This window comes from Oncorhynchus keta, chromosome 23 (genome assembly GCF_023373465.1).
Source record: "Oncorhynchus keta strain PuntledgeMale-10-30-2019 chromosome 23, Oket_V2, whole genome shotgun sequence".
Lineage (NCBI taxonomy): Eukaryota > Metazoa > Chordata > Actinopteri > Salmoniformes > Salmonidae > Oncorhynchus > Oncorhynchus keta.
The window spans coordinates 17,660,945-17,676,712 of record NC_068443.1 but is presented as its reverse complement, the minus strand read 5'-3'; the positions used below and the strand labels follow the sequence as shown (position 1 = coordinate 17,676,712).

The 15,768-nt window shown below is 45.3% G+C and overlaps 1 protein-coding gene across 1 annotated transcript; it reads left to right on the top strand.

Annotated features, from left to right (window-relative positions):
* The first annotated feature begins 2,428 nt into the window (after positions 1-2,428).
* LOC118375409 (myocilin-like) lies at positions 2,429-6,316 on the top strand. Its single transcript, XM_035761952.2, has 3 exons — positions 2,429-3,147; positions 3,796-3,879; positions 5,089-6,316. Exons 1-3 carry the CDS (start codon positions 2,664-2,666, stop codon positions 5,889-5,891), a joined length of 1,371 nt encoding a protein of 456 aa, XP_035617845.1. The 5' UTR covers positions 2,429-2,663; the 3' UTR covers positions 5,892-6,316.
* Positions 6,317-15,768: the final 9,452 nt, after the last annotated feature.

Below are 15,768 nucleotides of genomic sequence, written 5' to 3'. Positions count from 1 at the left end.
TGCTCGATTCTACATGTAGAATTGGTTTGCACTCAGTTACAAATTACAGGCGGCAGTCTGTTCAGAGATGCTAAGTACTCTTGGCTGGCAAATGCTACCGGTATGTCCGTGCCCCTCACTGAGAGACTGCAGCTGACCGCCTGCGGACTGCCTGTATTTTCTCTGTGGCCACTATGAGGCAGGGGGCCAGTGGCCATGGACAGGGCTGGAGACAAATAGGATGCCTGAAGCACCGTAACTTTACGTCAGAAAAAAACATTGGAGATGTGAACGAACGTATGGTGGAAACACTGCTGGAGATTCCACAGTGAAACATGAAGTATATCCAGTTGAGCCAACCAGGGGAGTTTGAGTTTGATATTGTGGAACAAACACTTTTTAGTGAGTATGTGGTGAATTTAAGTTGGAAGCATAGGGGTGGAATGACTGGGAAGGGGGGAGGGAATAGAAAATAAATCATCACTCAAGCAATGTTTTGAATTTGAGTCGACCGTAGCTGTGCCAAGAGTAAATATGCAAAAACCATTACTCCGTTCCCCCGAGGGGAGGGGGAGAGGAGATGGAGCATCTGTTATTATCTTAGTGATTCTCCCTGCTACCTCTCCTCTTCTGCAGATCCTCCGTTCTCCCTATCATTAGTTTTTTCCCTTAATCGACTATCGTGTCTGACCCATGTGGTTCCAACCTGCTCCGCTGTCCACTCCCTCAGTCATAAACATGTGTGTGTGTGTGTGTGTGTGTGTGTGTGTGTGTGTGTGTGTGTGTGTGTGTGTGTGTGTGTGTGTGTGTGTGTGTGTGTGTGTGTGTGTGTGTGTGTGTGTGTGTGTGTGTGTGTGTGTGTGTGTGTGTGCGTGCGTGCGTGCGTGCGTGCGTGCGTGCGTGCGTGCGTGCGTGCGTGCGTGTGTGTGTGTGTGTGTGTGCGTGTGTGTGTGTGTGTTGGCACTTCACAAAACTGGCCCCCAAAACCAACTGGCAGAGGCAAGACACGTGGAATGTCCACCTGGTACAAAACAAGGTTTGTTTTGTCTCCAGATCACCAGATCAAACCAAAGGACATGATCCCCTTTAGGGCTGCTCCCCAGGGCCCAGATCCCAAGCTGGTAGAAGGCCAGAGAGAGGGAAGAGTAGAGAGGGTGTCTAGGCAGAGGGAGAGAGGTGGGAGGAGAGGGAGAAAAGAGATGTTGGCTAGCCAGAAGGAAAGGGAAAGGGGGATACCTCGGAATGCCTTCAACTGAAATGTGTCTTCCCCATTTATCCCAACCCCTCTGAATCAGAGAGGTGCGGGAGGCTGCCATAATCAATATCTCACGTTTTCGGCGCCTAGGGAGCAGGAGGGGGGAGAAGAAGGTGGCTTGCCAGGGGGCCGGGGAAGAGAGTTAGGAGGACAGGAGGGAGGGAGAAAAGAGAGGGTGCCTAGCCAGAAGGAGGGGGGAGAAGAAGGTGGATAGCCAGCAGGAGAGCAGTGGAAGGAGAGGGAGGCAGAGAGAGAAGAGAAGTGGGGGGTGGGGATTCCTGCATGTGAGGGGAAAGAAAGGGGAGGTGACTAAAACCCTGTCTCAATGTTCTGATATGAATCACGTTGTAATGAAAGCTTTCTGTTACACAAGAGTGGGATGATGTCCAGTCAAATATTCCCTAATCATCCCCATCCTTTAGCTAGATTTATGATGCCAGAGTGAAGCAGCCAGATAAAGGAAACTATGGGTTAGGGAGGAAGGATGGACCATCTGTGCTCACCACATTCCTAATCCTAACCACCCTCCAGACATCCTGCCCTGGCAGAGCAGTGCCAGACTCCCCTCAGGTGTAGAGGTGAACTGATTTTCCCGTAGATTTGGGACCAGGCTAAGCCGGGTTGGCCTGTTATGGGGGGCAAGGGGTGGACGGCAGCTGGACATCCCAGACCTGTTTAGACTAAGGCAAGCAGACAGGATGTAATGGTGCATTCGCTGAACCTTAGCCCAGAGCTTACCTGTACTTCACACCTAAAATGCAGGTGCATAGGACGCTACCTAACTGGTGATAAATCAAAGAGATATTGGACATTGTGCCTGGGGAGAGCTTAATCATATGGTGATTTCATTATATAACTATCGGCTATAAAGGAAGTAAACACTGAGTAGCCATCGTTACTATGATAAAAAGGGGATCAGACAGACAGACACGAAGACGCTCAGTATAGACAAATACAACCTATGTTTTGATAAATAACTGCAGACATACAGTATACTGCAGACAAACAACTATTACAGACAGACACAATAAAACATAGACAGAACAAAAACTAACTGTGTTAAATCCACTCTCTATCTCAGAACACATGGTGTCACACCCCTAGCTACCCCCCATGCCCCATCTCAGATGTGCAGCCATGATCCTTGTCCCCTCCCACAGTATGCTAGTTGACTGTATAAATATCCCACTTGCAGCGTGTTCTAACTCAGAGAACAACAGACAATGACAAAAGACCAGGGACGCAGTCAGAAATAAAAGAGACCACGCAAAGAATTCAACAGGATACAAACCTGATCTCAGCTGAAAGGTTCCATCACAGGTCCTCTGATCCATCAGAAAGAAATAAAGAAATAAAGAGAACAACTCCTGAAGGACCAAGAGAGTGATCCAGTTTGAGACCCAGGTGATCCATCCACCTGTCCTCCAGAATGTGGCTCCAGGTAGCCTTGGGTCTGTCCTACCTGGTTCTGAGCTCTCAGAGCCAGGACAGAGCCTCCCTGAGACGCTCCAATGACCACACGGGGCGCTGTCAGTATACCTTCACAGTGGACAATCCTTCAGAGGCGAGCTGCTCCGGGACCAGCGTAGGACCAGATATGGAGGTGGTGAAATCTCGTCTCACCCTGCTAGAGGCCCTGGTCAGCAGGCTGCTGGGGGGCAAGGGAGCAGGGGGAGAGGGTCCAGGGGGTGGGGGAGACAAGACCATCCAGGAAGCGTACTCCCAGGCCATGAGAGATAAGAGCCAGCTGCAGGGGGACAAGGAGCAGCTGAACAGGCAGGTGCAGGGGCTCCAGAGGAGGGTGGACGAACTGAGTGCGGCGGCTGAGACACTGCGACAGAGACCCTGCCACCAGCACCAAGCCGCTGGAGCAGGACTCCCACTTCACGAGCTCAACCAGAGACCAGACAGAAGTAAGTCTCTACTGTCTCACATCATCACTTATAACCCACCCCTGAACTGTGTGAAAATGCATTATTATATATACTTTTAGAGAAAATAGTTCCTAAAGGGTTCCTCAGCTGTCCCCATAGGAGCCCTTTTTGGTTCCTGATAGAACCATCTGTAGAAAGCATTCTACATGGAACCAAAAAGTGTTCCTCAAAAGGTTATCATATGGGGACAGCTGAAGAACCCTTTAAGTTTCTAGATAATGAGTTAGGAACTGTGGATTGTGAGTGTTTGTTTATCTGATCTGGTCAAAATCAGTGTTCTAATGTAAACAGAGTGGAGTACAGGTCAGGTTTCAGTATGCACTGCTTGGTTGGGTTAGCGGAATGGTATTTATACGGATTCTGCTTCTACTACTCTGTCACTTGCACGTTGCATGTTAGTTTAAGTGTCTGTGATCTTTTGGGGAATACAATAACTCTATTAAATAGGGGGCTGTGCTGCATGTCAAATGACTGGAGAACATATCAAGATGCCTTCATGTTGTCAGTGTGTCATCGTTGAATGTGTTCAGGATTATTGATGCTGGATATTTTGAGTTATTTATGACTTCAGCCACCAAATAAACCATTGAAAAAAATGTGATTTCTCTCTCTCTCTCTTCCTCTCAGACTCTCTCTATCAGGAGATGAAGGCAGAGGTGACTGAGGTCCCAGCATCACGTCTCATTCAAGACGCTGGGCAGAACCACACAGGTCGTCTTTTGGGATTGTTTTTGTTTTTGGGAACAACACATTTAGAGTACAGATTATTGTATGGGACCATATACAGCAAAATGTTGAGAAATACATTTTTTATTGAGTAAATATATTTATTGGTTTCTTTTCATTGTGAAAAGAGATATGGAAAATGTAATGTAATGTTATTTGTTGATGTAAAAATCAAAATGTACAGATTTGAAGGTTAGATTTGGGGTGGGGTCGACAGAAATTCTGGCAAAACAACGGGGTCTTGTAGAAAAAGGTTGAAAACCACTGATTTAACTTGTATCTATCTCTCCCTAGTGGCTTCTTAAAGTCACTACACACCAACTATACTGAACAAAAATATAATGCAACAATGCAACAATATCAAAGATTTTACTGTTACAGTTCATATGAGGAAATCAGTCTATTTAAATAAATGTATTAGGCCCTAATCTATGGATTTCACATGACTGGGAATACAGAGATGCATCTGTTGGACACAGGTACAGTATGTTAAACAAAATGGGCCTCACAATGGTTCTCAGGATCTCATCACGGTATTTCTGTGCATTCAAATAGCCATCGATAAAATGCAATTGTGGTCATTGCCCATAGCTTATGCCTGCCCATACCATAACCCCACTGCCACCATGGAAAACGGTTCACAACGTTGACATCAGCAAACCGCTCGCCCACACAACACCATACACGCCGGTCGAACATACTGCTAAATTCTCAAAAACTGCACACTCCCTCAAAACTTGAGACATCTGTGGCATTGTATTGTGTGACAAAACTGCACATTTTGGAGTGGCCTTTTATTGTCCCCAGCAAACTGTGCACCTGTGTAATGATCATGCTGTTTAACCAGCTTCTTGATATGCCACACCTGTCAGGTGGATGGATTATCTTAGCAAATGATAAATGCTCACTAACAGGGATGTAAACAAATATGTGCACAAAATTTGAGAGAAATAAGCTTTTTTGTGCGTATGGAACATTTCTGTGATGGTTTATTTCAGCTCATTAAACATGGGACTAACAGTTCACATGTTGTGTTTATATTTTTGTTCAGTGTATTATGTATATGCACGTCACCTCTAAAAACTAAAATAAATGAGAGATGATCATAAAGGTAGTGATCATATTTCATAAAGCACATATTCCAATTTACTTGATTGATTGAATTTAATGTAACTACCCTCTCTCTGTGTCCAGGCTGTGGTGAGCTGGTGTCTGTGGGAGAGCCCGTCCTGCACCGAAAAGCTGACAGCATCACAGGGAAGTACGGGGTGTGGCTGCAGGACCCTGAGCCCATGGCCTCTCCATACGGAAACAAGACGGTGTGGCGCATCGACACAGTGGGCACGGACGTCCGCCAGCTGTTCGCCTATGAGGACATGGAGCAGTTTGCCAAGGGCTTCCCCATGAAAGTTATGGTGCTGCCTGAGCCCGTGGAGAGCACAGGGGCCACCCTGTACCGTGGTTCCCTCTACTACCAGCGCCGACGCAGCCGCACCCTGCTCCGCTACGACCTTGCCTACGAGAGCCTGGCGGCACGCCTGGACCTCCCCCACGCTGGCTTCCATGGCCAGCACCCCTACTCCTGGGGCGGCTACACAGACATCGACCTGGCGGTGGACGAGCAGGGCCTGTGGGCCATCTACAGCACCAGCAAGGCCAAGGGAGCCATCGTGGTGTCCCAGCTGGACCCTGAGAGCCTGGAGGTGAAGAGGAGCTGGGAGACCAACATCAGGAAGAACACAGTGGCTAACTCCTTCATGATTTGCGGTCGGCTCTACACGGTGGCCAGCTACACCGCCCCAGACACCACCGTCAACCACGTGTTCAACACGGCCACCGGCCAGGGCAGAGGCATGGCGGTGCCCTTTAAGAACCACTACCGCTACAACAGCATGGTGGACTACAACCATGCCCAGAGGAAGCTCTATGCCTGGGACAACTTCCACATGATCACCTACGACGTCAGCTTGGGGAGACCCAGCAGAAGCAGCCAATAAGAGGAGGCTGGGCAGAGATGATGGACTGGTGTGGCGTGAACTCATACGCTGTTACTAGAATATTATGAACCAACAACATTACTAACAGCTTTATAATCAGATCACAGCGAGGCCTGTTGCTACTCTGTCTACTACAATGCATTTTTTTTCTACTAATGTAAATAAGTGAATGAATGAATGAATCTTACAATAAAATGAATGGCAGGAGATTCACAAAGGTGGAACTCCATGTAAACAGTCTGAGATATTGCTCTTCCTGTATTATATACGATGTATTTTACTTATTTTAATTTAAAAATGTACTGTACTGTCCATGTACTGTCCAAGTCTATATTCAAGTTGTATCTTCACTATTGTGTATTATATGGGCTCCAATGACCTTTTGTATGTCATTTTATCTCTCAATAAATATTAAAATGATCCCTAAAGAGTTGATCAGTCTGCATTTGTTCTGTCCAGTGGCACGCCCCCCTCAGAGAGAGAGAGAGACACAGCTGCATGTGAGCTCTCACATTTTTCAACATGTTATTAGATTTGGAATTAGATAAACTTGGATTTTTCGGCAGGTACATATGCAGGATGCTACCCCCCACAGCATGGATTTCGCTCCATATCAAAACTCCTAACCGACAACCTAATTTTGACCAAAATTAACCCTAGAGATTACTGCTTCCAAGGTTTTTCTTTTTCCAAGCTATACAGAGGGTGCTCTAGCAGACAAACATCAGAGACCTGAGGACACCATCCAACCTGGAACTGAGTGAGTTGTGTTTGATCTGATGCTATTTTGAAAGCCAATAATAAAATTTAAAAATGAAACATAAAGGACATCACAATGATATTATGGGGACTGAATGCTGAGTTAAGGCTGTCAGGCTTGCAAGGACAGACCAGATACAAATTCAATTAGCACCAAGGTGTGAAGTAAAAGGTGTCGAGGCCTTTGGGCACAACAAGTGTCAGGAGTCTTTGAAGCATCCTCTGAAGCCCCCTCCTGCTGTTCAAAGACCATCTACTGGCATTTTATACAAGAAATCTGACTCCAGAAATAAAAGCTTCTCCCAAGTGGGTGTGAGACCTACTCCTGTTGCCTGCTGCACTGCTGTTTGGATTCCACCTGGCAATCTGTTTATCATATGCCCTGGCCTGTCTCCCCATGTCTACTACAGGTACCCCCACCACACTCCCCCATCTCTCCCAAGATTTTGATCGTCTCCAGCACACACTGTTGGGGCGAGTGACTCTGAACTTACATTGGCTAGCCCCAAGTCATTATATATATTATTTTTTTATTGTGCATTTTTCTTTTTTCCTCATGACTCCTGCATACTTTGTTGACTACAAACTGTCTTTACCCAACCGTGGGAAAGACTGTTTGTTCACACACTCGGGACTCTGACTCTCTATTGGTTACACAGACTCTTGGCCTCCCATCCTATTCTAACCACCTATCGCTGGCTTTGTATTCATGTTACCTGATGAAATTGCTGTACAATATGATCTTGTTGTCATCTGATGCGCATTCAGATGTCATAATTCAGCATTTCAGAGCTCTCCCTGTCCTCTGCCGTGCCTTGATTGTATTACTGTTGATGATATCTGGAAATGTGCATGTACAGTGCCTTGCGAAAGTATTCGGCCCCCTTGAACTTACAACCTTTTGCCACATTTCAGGCTTCAAACATAAAGATATAAAACTGTATTTTTTTGTGAAGAATCAACAACAAGTGGGACACAATCATGAAGTGGAACGACATTTATTGGATATTTCAAACTTTTTTAACAAAGTTAAATGCTGCCACCACCATGTTTGACAGTGGGGATGGTGTGTTCAGGGTGCTGTGTTGCTTTTACGCCAAACATAACGTTTTGCATTGTTGCCAAAAAGTTACATTTTGGTTTCATCTGACCAGAGCACCTTCTTCCACATGTTTGGTGTGTCTCCCAGGTGGCTTGTGGCAAACTTTAAACGACACTTTTTATGGATATCTTTAAGAAATGGCTTTCTGCTTGCCACTCTTCCATAAAGGCCATATTTGTGCAATATACGACTGATTGTTGTCCTATGGACAGAGTCTCCCACCTCAGCTGTAGATCTCTGAAGTTCATCCAGAGTGATCATGGGCCTCTTGGCTGCATCTCTGATCAGTCTTCTCCTTGTATGAGCTGAAAGTTTAGAGGGACGGCCAGGTCTTGGTAGATTTGCAGTGGTCTGATACTCCTTCCATACTCCTTCCATTTCAATATTATCGCTTGCACAGTGCTCCTTGGGATGTTTAAAGCTTGGGAAATCTTTTTGTATCCAAATCCGCTTCTTCACAACAGTATCTCGGACCTGCCTGGTGTGTTCCTTGTTCTTCATGATGCTCTCTGCGCTTTTAACGGACCTCTGAGACTATCACAGTGCAGGTGCATTTATATGGAGACTTGATTACACACAGGTGGATTGTATTTATCATCATTAGTCATTTAGGTCAACAATGGATCATTCAGAGATCCTCACTGAACTTCTGGAGAGAGTTTGCTGCACTGAAAGTAAAGGGGCTGAATAATTTTGCACGCCCAATTTTTCAGTTTTTGATTTGTTAAAAAAGTTTGAAATATCCAATAAATGTCGTTCCACTTTATGATTGTGTCCCACTTGTTGTTGATTCTTCACAAAAAAATACAGTTTTATATCTTTATGTTTGAAGCCTGAAATGTGGCAAAAGGTTGCAAAGTTCAAGGGGGCCGAATACTTTCGCAAGGCACTGTATACCCTGGCCCATCTACTGTTGCTAGCCCCAATTCTGACTTGTGCTCTGATACCTGCTTCACTGATTTCTGCTCTCGTAAAAGCATGGGTTTTCTGCACATTAACACTAGAAGCTTATTACTTAAAATGAATCAATTGAAGGTGTGGGTTCACGGCTCAAATCCAGATGTGTTGGTCATTGCTGAAATGTGGTTAAGGAAGAGTGTTTTGAATACTGATGTTATTAACATTTCTTGTTATAACCTTTGTCGGCAAGACAGATCTTCCAAAGGTGGGGGAGTGGCAATCTTTACCAAGGATCACCTTCAGTGCTCGGTTATCTCCACCCAGTCTGTCCCCAAACAATTTGATTTGCTGGTTTTAAGCATTAAACTTTCAAATAGCTCTTTGTTGACTGTTGCTGGGTGCTATCATCCTCCATCAGCACCGGCCTGTACCCTACCTGCCCTAAGCTCTCTCCTGGCCACTTACACTAAGTCTGAATTTGTCCTGCTTGGTGACCTAAACTGGGACATGCTTAAACCACCTGACCAAGACCTAAAGCAATGGGACTCCCTAAATCTTTCTCAGATTATTACCAATCCCACAAGGTATGACTCCAAACACCCAGAAAAGGCTACTCTCCTCAATGTTACCCTCACAAATAATCCTGATAGGTATCAGTCTGGTGTTTTTGTAACGGTTTTCTAGGTGTGGTGAAGGAGAGTCGGACCAAACTGCAGCGTGTAGATTGCGATCCATGTTTAATGAACAAAAAAACGTAACACGAATCTAAAAACACAAACACTACAAAATAAAGAACATAACGAAAACCGAAACAGCCTATACTAGTGAAAACTAACACAGACAGGAACAAGGACACTAAGGGCAATCACCCACAAAACAACCAAAGAATATGGCTGCCTAAATATGGTTCCCAATCAGAGACAACGATAAACACCTGACTCTGATTGAGAACCACTCCAGACAGCCATAGACTCTGCTAGATTACCCCACTAGCTACAATCCCACTATATACCAAAACCCCAAGACAAAACACACCACAATACAAAAACCCCATGCCACACCCTGGCCTGACCCAATACATAAAGATAAACACAAAATACTTCGACCAGGGCGTGACAGTTTTCCATAATGACCTTAGTGATCACTGTTTTACAGCCTGTGTTCGTAATGGCTGCTCAGTGAAACGAGCTGTCCTGATTTGTCATAAACTCTTAAACTTTAATGAGCAAGCCTTCATGAACTGGTCTCTGTAAAATGATATAGAATCAGCTTGATCCCCTCTGTCGAAGACGCTTTGACCTTATTTTTGATATTTTCAGTGGTATTGTTAACAAACACTCCACCATAAATAAAATGAGAATTAAAAACAAGTTCAGCCCCTGGTTTGACCGTGATCTTGCAGAGTTACTCCACCTCGAGAAGGTTGCATTTGGCGAAAGGCTCGGCACACGCATACTCAGGCTGACTGGCTATCGTTTAGGCAAATGAGAAATAAGTGCCCTCAGGCAACCCGGAAGGCCAAAGTTAGTTACTTTAAGGAGCAGTTCTCTCTCTGGGGGTCTAAGCCCAAGAAGTTCCGGAAAATTGTTAAAGACCTGGAGAAAAAACCCTCTTCACAGCAGCCCATGTCCCTTAATGTTGATGATGTGGTTGTTATTGACAAGAAGCACATGGCTGAGCTCTTTAATCCCCACTTCATTTAGTCAGGATTCCTATTTGACTCAGCCATGCCTCCTTGCCCATCCAACATTTCCTCATCTCCCACCCCTTCTAATGCAACTATCCCCAATGCTTCTCCCTCTTTTTCCCCTGCCCCGCTACAAAGTTTCTCCCTGCAGGCGGTCACTGAGACTCAGTGACTTGATCCCAAAAACCCATCTGGGTCAGATGGTTTAGACTCTTTCTTCTTTAAGGTTGCTGCCTCTATCATCGCCAAGCCTATCTCCAACCTTTTTACCTGTCTCTCCTCTCTGGGGAGGTTCCCATTGCTTGGAAGGCAGCCACGGTTCACCCTTTATTTAAAGGGGGAGATCATCAAGCTGATCCTAATTGTTATAGGCCTATTTCTATTTTCCTCTGTTTATCAAAAGTGGCTTTCCTTGATGTCTATATTATTCTCTCTGGTATGCAATCTGGTTTCCGCTCAGGTTATGGATGTGTCACTGCAACCTTAAAGGTCCTCATTGATGTCACCATTGCCCTTCGTTCTAAGCAATATTGTGTTGCTATTTTTATTGACTTGGCCAAAGCTTTTGATATGGTAGACCATTCCATTATTGGTGTATCTGAGGGGTCTTTGGGTTGGTTTGCTAACAACCTCTCTCAAAGAGTGCAGTGTATAAAGTCAAAAAAATCTGCTGTCTCAGCCACTGCCTGTCACCAAGGGAGTACCCACACACTTCTCAATCTACATCAACAAAACAGCGCAGGCAGTAGGAAGCTCTCTCATCCATTTATATGCAGATGATACAGTCTTATACTCAGCTGGCCTCTCCCTGGATTTTGTGTTAAATGCTCTACAACAAAGCTTTCTTAGTGTCCAACAAGCTTTCTCTACCCTTAACCTTGTTCTGAACACCTCCAAAACGATAATGTGTTTTGGTGTACAATCCAAGATTGCATAGCAGTAAGTTGTCCTGTCGTATCGTCTCTCTATATATATCGTCTCTTTTTCGTTTTAGATCTTTTTCTTCGCATATCTTTAAAAACATTTTGCTAAACCTAAGCTTCCAAATACTCTCCTGCAACCCGCCTCACCCAATGTAGCTACTTTTCCTAAAGTATTTATATTTACTTCGGAACCGGAACCCTCAACTGAAGCTAGCCAGCTAATTCCCACCACAAACGGAACATTTTTCAGCTGGATCTTCACAACTAGCTATCGAGCTAAACCGCAACCCTGGTTGATTATTCCTGGCTAGCGTTTCCACCCACGTAGCTTGAAGCTAGCCCGGCCAGAGCTCCTGTGCTGCCACCGTAGCATACTCCTGGGCTACAATACCCGGACCCACGACCGGTCTATCGATGTCACCGCATGAAGAGGAATAAACAGACTCACCCCATCGCGACGTCCCCAAAGGCTAACTCTCTAGCCCTCGCTATCTCCTTGCTTGCTAATTCGGCATGCTAACTGCTAGCTTGTTTAGCCCAGGTCCGCTAACTACTACCTTGTTTACCCCGGCCTGCTAATCTGTTAGCTTGTTAGCACAGGCCTGCTAACTGTCTGCATCGCCGCGTCCCAAACACGCAGTGGCCCATATGTACTTTCTATCTCTTCCCGATTAAAAAAATAAATACATTGTTTATACCTTCCGGAAACCTGCCTCACCCAATGTGATACGGAATCGCTATTATTTTTAATTTTTAGAACACACTCAAAAACCTCCAGAAGCTAACCAGCTAACTAGCTACAAGCTATTTAGTCATTGTTAGTTTTTTTAACCTGGATAACACTCGCCAGTCCAGCCCCCCTGCCCCATCCACCGCTGCCCCCTGGACTCTGATCACTTGGCTACATAGCTGATGCACGCTGGACTGTCCATTAATCACGGTACTCCATTCTGCTTGTTTGTTTTATCTGTCGGCCCCGTTGCCTAGTCAATGCCATTTTACCTGCTGTTGTTGTGCTAGTTGATCAGCTGTTGTCTCACCCACTGTTTTAGCTAGCTTTCCCAATTCAACACCTGTGATTACTGTATGTCTCGCTGTATGTCTCTCTCAAATGTCAATATGCCTTGTATACTGTTGCTCAGGTTAGTTATCATTGTTTTAGTTCACAATGGAGCCCCTACTCCCACTCCTCATACCCCTGATACCTCCTTTGTCCCACCTCCCACATATGCGGTGACCTCACCCATTACAACCAGCATGTCCAGAGATAAAACCTCTCTCATCATCACCCAGTGCCTGGGCTTACCTCCGCCGTACCCGCACCCCACCATACCCCTGTCTGCGCATTATGCCCTGAATATATTCTACCATGCCCAGAAACTTGCTCCTCTTATTCTCTGTCCCCAACGCTCTAGGCGACCAGTTTTGATAGCCTTTAGCCGCACCCTCATACTACTCCTTCTCTGTTCCGCGGGTGATGTGGAGGTAAACCCAGGCCCTGCATGTCCACAGGCACCCTCATTTGTTGACTTCTGTGATCGAAAAAGCCTTGGTTTCATGCAGGTCAACATCAGAAGCCTCCTCCCTAAGTTTGTTTTACTCACTGCTTTAGCACACTCTGCTAACCCTGATGTCCTTGCCGTGTCTGAATCCTGGCTCAGGAAGGCCACCAAAAATTCAGAGATTTCCATACCCAACTATAACATCTTCCGTCAAGATAGAACTGCCAAAGGGGGAGGAGTTGCAGTCTACTGCAGAGATAGCCTGCAAAGTAATGTCATACTTTCTAGGTCCATACGCAAACAGTTCGAACTACTAATTCTGAAAATCACTATCACTAATGTCAATCACCATATTCTTATCGACAGACTCAGTAGCCTCGGTTTTTCGGATGACTGCCTTGGCTGGTTCACCAATTACTTTGCAGACAGAGTTCAGTGTGTCAAATTGGAGGGCATGCTGTCCGGTCCTCTGGCAGTCTCTATGGGGGTGCCACAGGGTTCAATTCTCGGGCCGACTCTTTTCTCTGTATATATCAATGATGTTGCTCTTGCTGCGGGCGATTCCCTGATCCACCTCTACGCAGACGACACCATTCTATATACTTTCGGCCCGTCATTGGACACTGTGCTATCTAACCTCCAAACGAGCTTCAATGCCATACAACACTCCTTCCGTGGCCTCCAAGTGCTCTTAAACGCTAGTAAAGCCAAATGCATGCTTTTCAACCGATCGCTGCCTGCACCCGCATGCCCGACTAGCATCACCACACTGGATGGTTCCGACCTTGAATATGTGGACACCTATAAGTACCTAGGTGTCTGGCTAGACTGAAAACTCTCCTTCCAGACCCATATCAAACATCTCCAATCGAAAATCAAATCAAGAGTCGGCTTTCTATTCCGCAACAAAGCCTCCTTCACTCACGCTGCCAAGCTTACCCTAGTAAAACTGACTATCCTACCGATCCTCGACTTCGGCGATGTCATCTACAAAATTGCTTCCAACACTCTACTCAGCAAACTGGATGCAGTTTATCACAGTGCCATCCGTTTTGTCACTAAAGCACCTTATACTACCCACCACTGCGACTTGTATGCTCTAGTCGGCTGGCCCTCGCTACATATTCGTCGCCAGACCCACTGGCTCCAGGTCATCTACAAGGCCATGCTAGGTAAAGCTCCGCCTTATCTCAGTTCACTGGTCACGATGGCAACACCCACCCGTAGCACGCGCTCCAGCGGGTGTATCTCACTGATCATCCCTAAAGCCAACACCTCATTCGGCCGCCTTTCGTTCCAGTACTCTGCTGCCTGTGACTGGAACGAATTGCAAAAATCGCTGAAGTTGGAGACTTTTATCTCCCTCACCAACTTCAAACATCAGCTATCTGAGCAGCTAACCGATCGCTGCAGCTGTACATAATCTATTGGTAAATAGCCCACCCATTTTCACCTACCTCATCCCCACAGTTTTTATTTATTTACTTTTCTGCTCTTTTGCACACCAATATCTCTACCTGTACATGATCATCTGATCATTTATCACTCCAGTGTTAATCTGCAATATTGTAATTATTCGCCTACCTGCTCATGCCTTTTGCACACATTGTATATAGACTCCCCTTTTTTCTACTGTGTTATTGACTTGTTAATTGTTTTCTCCATGTGTAACTCTGTGTTGTCTGTTCACACTGCTATGCTTTATCTTTGCCAGGTCGCAGTTGCAAATGAGAACTTGTTCTCAACTATCCTACCTGGTTAAATAAAGGTGAAATAAATAAAATAAAAAAGAAGAATGCCCCACTTCCCACAGGTGTTTTTAGTACCTCTAAGGGTTTAGAGCTTGAGGTAGTCACCTCATACAAGTACTTGGGAGTATGGCTAGACGGTACACTGTCCTTTTCTCAGCACATATCAAAGCTGCAGGCTAAATATAAATCTAGACTTGGTTTCCTCTATCGTAATCGATTCTCTTTCACCCCAGCTGCCAAACTAACCCTGATTCAGATGACCATCCTACCCATCCTAGATTACGGAGACATAATTTATAGATCACAGGTAAGGGTGCTCTCGAGCGGCTAGATGTTCTTTACCATTCGGCCATCAGATTTGCCACCAATGCTCCTTATAGGACATATCACTGCACTCTATACTCCTCATCTCTGTATACCCGTTGCAAGACCCACTGGTTGATGCTTATTTATAAAACCCTCTTAGGCCTCACTCCCCCCTATCTGAGATATCTACTGCAGCCCTCATCCTCCACATACAACACCCGTTCTGCCAGTCACATTCTGATAAAGGTCCCCAAAGCACACACATCCCTGGGTCGCTCCTCTTTTCAGTTCGCTGCAGCTAGCGACTGGAATGAGCTGCAACAAACACTCAAACTGGACAGTTTTATCTCAATCTCTTCATTCAAAGACTCAATCATGGACACTCTTAATGACAGTTGTGGCTGCTTTGCGTGATGTATTGTTGTCTCTACTTTCTTGCCCTGTGTGCTGTTGTCTGTGCTCAATGTTTGTACCATGTTTTGTGCTGCTACCATGTTGTGTTTATACCAGGTTGTTGTTATGTTGTGTTGCTACCATGCTGTGTTGTCATGTGCTGCTGCCTTGCTATGTTGTTGTCTTAGGTCTCTCTTTATGTAGTGTTGTCTCGGTTGTTGTGTGTGTTTTGTCCTATATTTATATTGTGTTTATTTTTATTTTTTAATCTCCGGCCCCCATCCCCGTAGGAGATCTTTTGCCTTTTGTTAGGCCGTCAATGTAAATAAGAATTTGTGCTTAACTGGCTTGCTAAGTTAAATAAAGGTGAAATACAAAATAATTACATTTTTTAAAATTACATTTGAGTTTTGCACTGAGGATTTTCATGACCACACATCCAATACTAAAACTTGAGGGTATAACTGCATGTTGAAAAAGCCACCCAAAGCCTTGACATGCACAGCAAACTACAGAATAAACCACAGTACACAAAGAGCAAAACATTTCGGAAG